Source organism: Alexandromys fortis, unplaced genomic scaffold (genome assembly GCF_014885135.2).
Source record: "Alexandromys fortis isolate MF-2015 unplaced genomic scaffold, M_Fortis_MF-2015_v1.1 scaffold_34, whole genome shotgun sequence".
Lineage (NCBI taxonomy): Eukaryota > Metazoa > Chordata > Mammalia > Rodentia > Cricetidae > Alexandromys > Alexandromys fortis.
Window position 1 is genome coordinate 8,599,294 of NW_026067933.1, and position 6,422 is coordinate 8,605,715.

At 47.9% G+C, this 6,422-nt stretch overlaps 1 protein-coding gene across 1 annotated transcript in view; it reads right to left on the bottom strand.

Annotated features, from left to right (window-relative positions):
- Positions 1–6,161, bottom strand: part of Cav1 (caveolin 1) — a 30,574-nt gene extending 24,413 nt beyond the window's left edge. Inside the window, exons 1-2 of the mRNA XM_050145934.1 lie at positions 6,011–6,161; positions 4,487–4,651 (exon numbers count right to left, since the gene is read on the bottom strand). Coding sequence (XP_050001891.1) covers positions 4,487–4,651; positions 6,011–6,040 — 195 coding nt within the window. The 5' untranslated portion in view covers positions 6,041–6,161. The remainder of the gene's footprint in view (positions 1–4,486; positions 4,652–6,010) is intronic.
- Between the last annotated feature and the right edge of the window lie 261 nt (positions 6,162–6,422).

Sequence of the window (6,422 nt, forward strand, 5' to 3'; positions counted from 1 at the left end):
TAAAGTGGCTTAATTTTATGTGATACTTATCTAAAATTAATCACAATTTTTTTGGAATACTCCACTGACAATGGTCTGTACACCACACACATGCCTTTGCTCCACGATTAAAGAAAACTATGCATGCATTTAAGAATTACATTCTTGTTTTAGGAAAGTTGCAAGCATATATTTCGACTTTTGAAGAACAACCTCTTCCCAGATGTTCTGATTTGTCTCAGTGCTAATCTCAAGATCACTAAACTCGTTTCTTCCCCGTGACAATAATCCATGACGAATCATGTAATTTGTCTATTCTTCCTTAGTCGCACATTTCAAAATATCTGTTCGGAGCACTCCTTGAAACTGTGGAAAACATTTCAAACTTCATTAACTCCTAATTTCTATTAATGTCAAAAGGGGAAACTAGAAGCTAGGCTGGTAGCCATTATGTTCTCATAAATTATGTTGCTTGTTGCTTAGATTCCCTTCCCAGTGTGTGGACCATCCTTTTCACTTCCATGTTTGGACCATGAAGTAAACACAGATACTTCTCAAATTACTATGGGATTACATTTGATTAAGTTCACTGTAAACTGAAAATATTTCAAGTCTAGGATGCCTTTAACAGGCCTAACCTACTGAACACCATAGTTTAGCCACATGGTACGCTGTGGTAGTTATTGGTGGTTGTTTCTCGTGATTGTGTGGCCAACTGGGAGCCATGGCTGGCTGCCACTGCCCATGGTCACAAAAGACCATTGTACCACATAGCGCTGAACTAGGGAAAGGTCAAGAGTCAAATTTTGAATGATTGTTTTTGTAGCTTTTAAAAACTGAATAATCACATTGATCCACCATGAGCCGTGGCGCACCTGTATTTCATCCCTTTCCAGTGTATCCAAGGCTGCGGCGCACCTGCACCTTCCTGAAACTCCAGTTTCTCATCTCACGCCCTGTCTTGGATTCTTGCACAGCTTTCCATGGCTGGCTGAGGAGCCCACCCACACCCTTAAAGTGCGTATGAGATTCAGAGCTCTGCTATCTAATCAGAATCACCCATTTTATTTTTATTGTTTTCCCCTCTGCCATATGAGTCCCTAGAGTCCAGTCAAAGTGAGATGTTAACACTTGTGTGGTACAACTGGACCTAATACTCGGGAGCTGTTGTGGAAGAGAGGACGGGAAGATTCTAAGAGTCAGAAGAACACTGTCTCCTAAAAATGTCAGAGTAGCAACATCCATGAGGCCTCACCGAAAAGGCTTTCTGAACAAGATCTGAGCGAGGACGACATCAACAGATGTGCTAAGGAAGAGGGAAAGATCAGGAGGCCTCAACCCTAGACAAAGAAGGACAGATAGCTAAGGGATGCTGGGAGTGGGAGAAACTGTCTTCCTCAGGGAAGAGCACACAAACTGATTATCCAATGCCAAAAGGTCAGCCCTGAAAGCATACATACAAATAACACTATTCCGACTGAGCGGGTTATATGCATTTATTTAGAAATATGTATACACATATATATGTAACACAAATCAAGGGAAAAGTATCTATGAATCTGAGAAGGAGCCAGGGGTTACAATGGGAGAGGCTGGCAGGAGGAAAGGGAAGGGGGCGGTGAAGCAATTATAACCTCCAAAAACAAAAGGAGTGGAGGTATCTAGAGGAGCAAAGAAGACAATGAGAGGAGTGAAAATGGAAGGGAAATATGGAAGAGAAAATGCTCAAAATACAGTATATATATTATACCTGTATTAAAATATATTTTAAATAGTGTCTGTGTGAGACAGCCCTGTCTGACTTCCTCGCATCCTCCTGCATGTCCTAGGCTGTGGCATGCAAACTGCTCTTCCCCCCAATCAGACTGCACGTCCTTCACGACCGTCTCCATCAAAGTATTTTCAATGAATCCTCTCCACCTGTTGCTCGTTCCATAGCAGCATCTCCCTGACAGTTAATGTTCATGGCAATCACTGTTTTAAGAACATTTTTATTCTGCAATATGTGATTCAACTTACTTTGACTTATTATGGCATATATTTTGTCTATTTATAAAATGACAAGATTTTTCTATGGAGCCTCCTAAAACTTTATGTCAGTAAAAAAAAAAAGGAAGTGAAAACATAAAACCACATGGGATGTTAGCCTGGATGTTTGTTATTTAATTCTTAAAATAAATCCAGAAGATAAGACCATTACTGTGACTGAGACAAGGGATGCACATATTATTAAATCTTAATCTTAGGCACACACACAACCACAATGGGTCCTTCAGTTTTGCCTTGACTGCCAGGGCAAATGTAACCAGATTTTTTTTTATTATTTTATTAGCACAGTTAAATAAAATTACTATGTGTAATGGCAAACCTCCATAAGAAAGCAATTTTATTGGCAATCAATTCTATACTTAAATCGATATTCTTGTCACCAGTGGACTGGTTAATTGTGCTCTGTGTTATTGAAGTTCAAGTGGAGAGCGCACCAGGCTTTGGTGGCTTGCCAAGCCTCCCTACCTGATGTGTAGGCCTGAAAGGATGTGTCCCATGCACCATGCTGTTCTCCAGACTTTAAATCTGGGCCTCATTTGTTCTCTACATAGAGGATTTGTTTAATTGTGTTTTTCATATTGATGCGAAGGTATTTGTGAGGAGCAGGGACACTCTAGTCAGACCCTGTCCAGCAGAGATTTCTATGAGGATGAAAAATTTCTAGCTAGTAGTGCGGGGGAGGGGAGGAGCAAAATGTGCAGGGGTAACCCGGGGTCTCTCTTTGCAGAGGGAGCATTCTTTGAAGGCATCCTCCTAGGCAGGGCTTCCACCTAAATCCTGCCAAATTCTTTTCTCAAGGTGGGTTTTTCTGGCCTGCTGGACTTTCTGGATTTGCTCCTAGTTCAGTGTGCAAGTAAACAGGCATTGCTGTAGCTCTTCTCTTTTCTCTAATTCGAGGATCCCCACACTTGCCCTTGAAATGATATTTTGTAAACTGCTGTTTCCTCCACGCCTGTCACGCCTTTTTTTTTTTTTTCCATCTGTGTTGAGGACTCTTCCCAGTGGGGCCTTCTTTCTCCACTTAGTCATGCTTGTGTGGAGACCCACATCCACACTGCTGGCCTTTCTGACTCATCCCTGGAGTCTAGTTGGCTCCAGGGAATTCCGCTCCCAGCACAGGACCACAGCAGGGAGGGTCCTGTGGAAGGAGCCAATCGGAAACCCTGGAATCTGCTTTTATCCTTTGAGTCCCCCTCTTTGACCAAAGCAGCCAGCACGGAGAGGGTGAGAAGCAAAAATGTCCTTTCCCCTTTAAGGAAATGTGGCTAATAAACAGATTTTAGCAATCTTAACTTTCAGTTTATGAGATGCCTTCATTGCTGGTTTTAAATATTCCGCAATCCGGCCAGGAGAAAAACGGTCCAATTTTCCTTTTCCCTTTACCAGTAAACCAAGAGAGTAAATTTTGACAGGTACACGTTCCCTCCAGTTGTAGATGAAACAGTTTCTCTTTCTGAAATATATTATTCATAAAGGTGAAACTGCGCTGGAACCTCTCCCACCCACAGATAAGAGGCTGTGGGTGGAAACTCTGCTTGGGGGTGCATCAGGGGCTGGGCAGGACAGTGGCTTCCCACTGGAACCCCTGAGGCCAGGATTTTCCTTGGCCCTCCAGGCCACTCAGAGGAAACCCTCAGCCAAGGAGAGCGCAAGCCCAGGATTTCTCAACCCACACGGGTTCAGACAATAAATTCCTTGAGATGGAATTGCTGAAAGGGTCAAAGTTGAATAACAAAATGATAATCAAATCAGACCACTGTGCCAAGTCTCCAGTCGACCAAGAACCCAGGAAAGTGAAGAGTTTTAAATCCCAGCAAGTTATCCTGAAAGTGGAGAATGGAACTTCAACCTTAAAGCTCCGTTAGCCCAGCGCAGGCTGACCTTGGCTGTCACCAAAGACGCGGCTTTCCACATTTAACTAGAGGGATCCAGAAGCCAAGAGGTGGAAATTATTTTCAGTTTGGTAAATTGGCTTAGCCTTGCACATGTGCTGAGTTTTTATAGCCGAAACACTGTTCATATCTCTATATACACATAGGTTATTAGTGTTAAGCGTTTCCACTTGCTTAATATTTTTAAAGCTAATAACTCGATTATTTTAGCTGAAGGAATAAGATCATTCTGTATTCTAACTTCCACCGTCGGGGCAAAGTCTCACATAATTATTTTACCAACACGAAAACGACCTGTCACTGGACTTTTAACATGGCAATGGGCCACATCCATCTTCCCTTCCCAAGTAATGTGGGGTCCCACCTGTGGCTGAGGGTCTATGAACTCCCACAAGGCTCACTTCAGCTAAATTCCTGCTGAATTAGCCAGGATTTCTGACAACGGACCGCAGGGGTTCACATACAGTCAAGCCTAGGAAACAGTGCCTGTGTGACGAAGCGACGAAAGGATGTACAGTTACTCGCGAGAGTAAGGTTGTGGGACTCAGACAGCCACCAAGGCTTACCTTGACCACGTCATCGTTGAGATGCTTGGGGTCCCGGTTGACCAGGTCGATCTCCTTGGTGTGTGCATCGTACACTTGCTTCTCATTCACTTCATCTGCCATGGCCTTGTTGTTGGGCTTGTAGATGTTGCCCTGTTCCCGGATGGGAACAGTGTAGAGATGTCCCTGTGAGGGCAGCCGGCCAAGCCAGGGGAGGGCGGCAACGGAGGTGGAAAGAAAAGTTCAGAAAGAAAAACAAGCGTCAGGAATCAGTCTGCGTGACGGAGGAGCCTGGCGCTCTAACTCTAACTTCAACCTCCAAGGCTTTGCTCACAGAAAACTCCGGGCGCCTCAAGCTTTTTAAGAGGACGGAGGGGAGGACACCACACCCCTCGGTACCAGGCAGGGAGCGCCTGCCTCCCGCGCCTGCCGCCAGGGGTCAGGGCTAAGTCCCGTGCTCACCCTCCTGCTCCCCCGCCGCTCCTGGCGGCTGCGACCAGGGGGTATGCCTTCCGCCTACTCTCTCCCCCTTCTCTACGTCAGGCCACCCGTGTTCCCACAACCTCACCGTCTCCACTGTCCCGCCCTGACCCTGTTAATTGTGTCCCGCGATCCTTCCACCATTATGTTTAAGATTCAACTGAACCATACTGACAGACTCAGTGGTCCCATCTTGTCTGTTCCTCCGTGAGTCTCCCTCGCACCTGCTGCGTCCTCTACCCTTCTAACCCCCTTTGCTTCATGGTTTTCCTTAGGCCGTGGGGGTGAATTGGGTGGATCAAAATCTAACATACTTTTATTTCTGAGACTGTGCCAGACACCCCCACTTCACCCGGCCCAATATTCTAGAAGGGCTCCTCACCTGAAGGACAGCCTGACCCACCCTTACTTAGATCTCCCCCAGCCTATCTGCCCGAGGCTGAACGAAAGTCACGTTAGGTCTCCACGTTTAGGCCACCTGAGTGCCAGGAACTAGTTGCCAATGGTGGTGGTACTTGTGAGGAAGGAGACTCCCCACCTCGGAACTCCACCGGGCCGCCGCCCGAATTGAAGTGCTAGAGAACTTTGCTAAGTGCAAGACAGCCGTGCCTCTGCCCAGACCAGCCACTTTAGGCTCCTGGTGGGGACTGTCCTCAGCTGTGGGCAAATGAACCCTCCCCCCCCCACAAAGTACAAACACACCACCACCACCAGCAGCAGCAGCAGCAGCTCTCAGCCTCCCAGTAGCAAGGGGTTTGTCCGTGGGAGGTATTGCGAACCGAGCCATCTGAAAAACTTAGTTCTAAGTCCGGCAGACTACCAAGGCAGGACCCCGATCCGCTTTTTCCCCGGTGGGCTCCTTTAGTTCCCTCTCCAAAAGGAAGCCATAAACATTCCTGACTTTTCTTCACCTCCCCACCCAGGCCCATTCCTCAGCGGTGCCAGCAGGAGAGAAGTGCTGTGAAGGCGGAGAGGGCTGGGGCTAGGAAAGCAGCCGGAGCATTTGGAGTGGGAGATAGCAAAAGCAGGCACTTTGGAGCCGGGCGCGCCCTCACCCAAGCCTACCTCGGAGTCTACGTATTTGCCCCCAGACATGCTGGCGCGTGGCTGGCTGCAGGCTCTGAGGAGGTTTCCCTGGGCTGTGATTTAAGAGAACTGAGGAAGGAAGATCTTGTATTGTATAGGGGGGAAAAGGCGCTGGCGGGGGGGGGGGGGGGGGGGGGGGGGGGGGGGGGGGGGGGGGGGGGGGGGGGGGGGGGGGGGGGGGGGGCGGTGGCTGGGAGGGAGCCTCTTGGCTATCCGCCAGTGGTTTGTTCTGCTCTCAGTTGGCTGGGACGTGCTCTGCGCCGGGTCTAGGCACATCCCCAAGGTTCTGGCAGCAGAGGGCGGGGAGCGCCCGCGGGGAGCTGAGAGCCTGTGAGAAAGCCTTCATCAGCGCTAGGCTGTTTGGGCAGATATTTTAGACCCGGGGCAACAT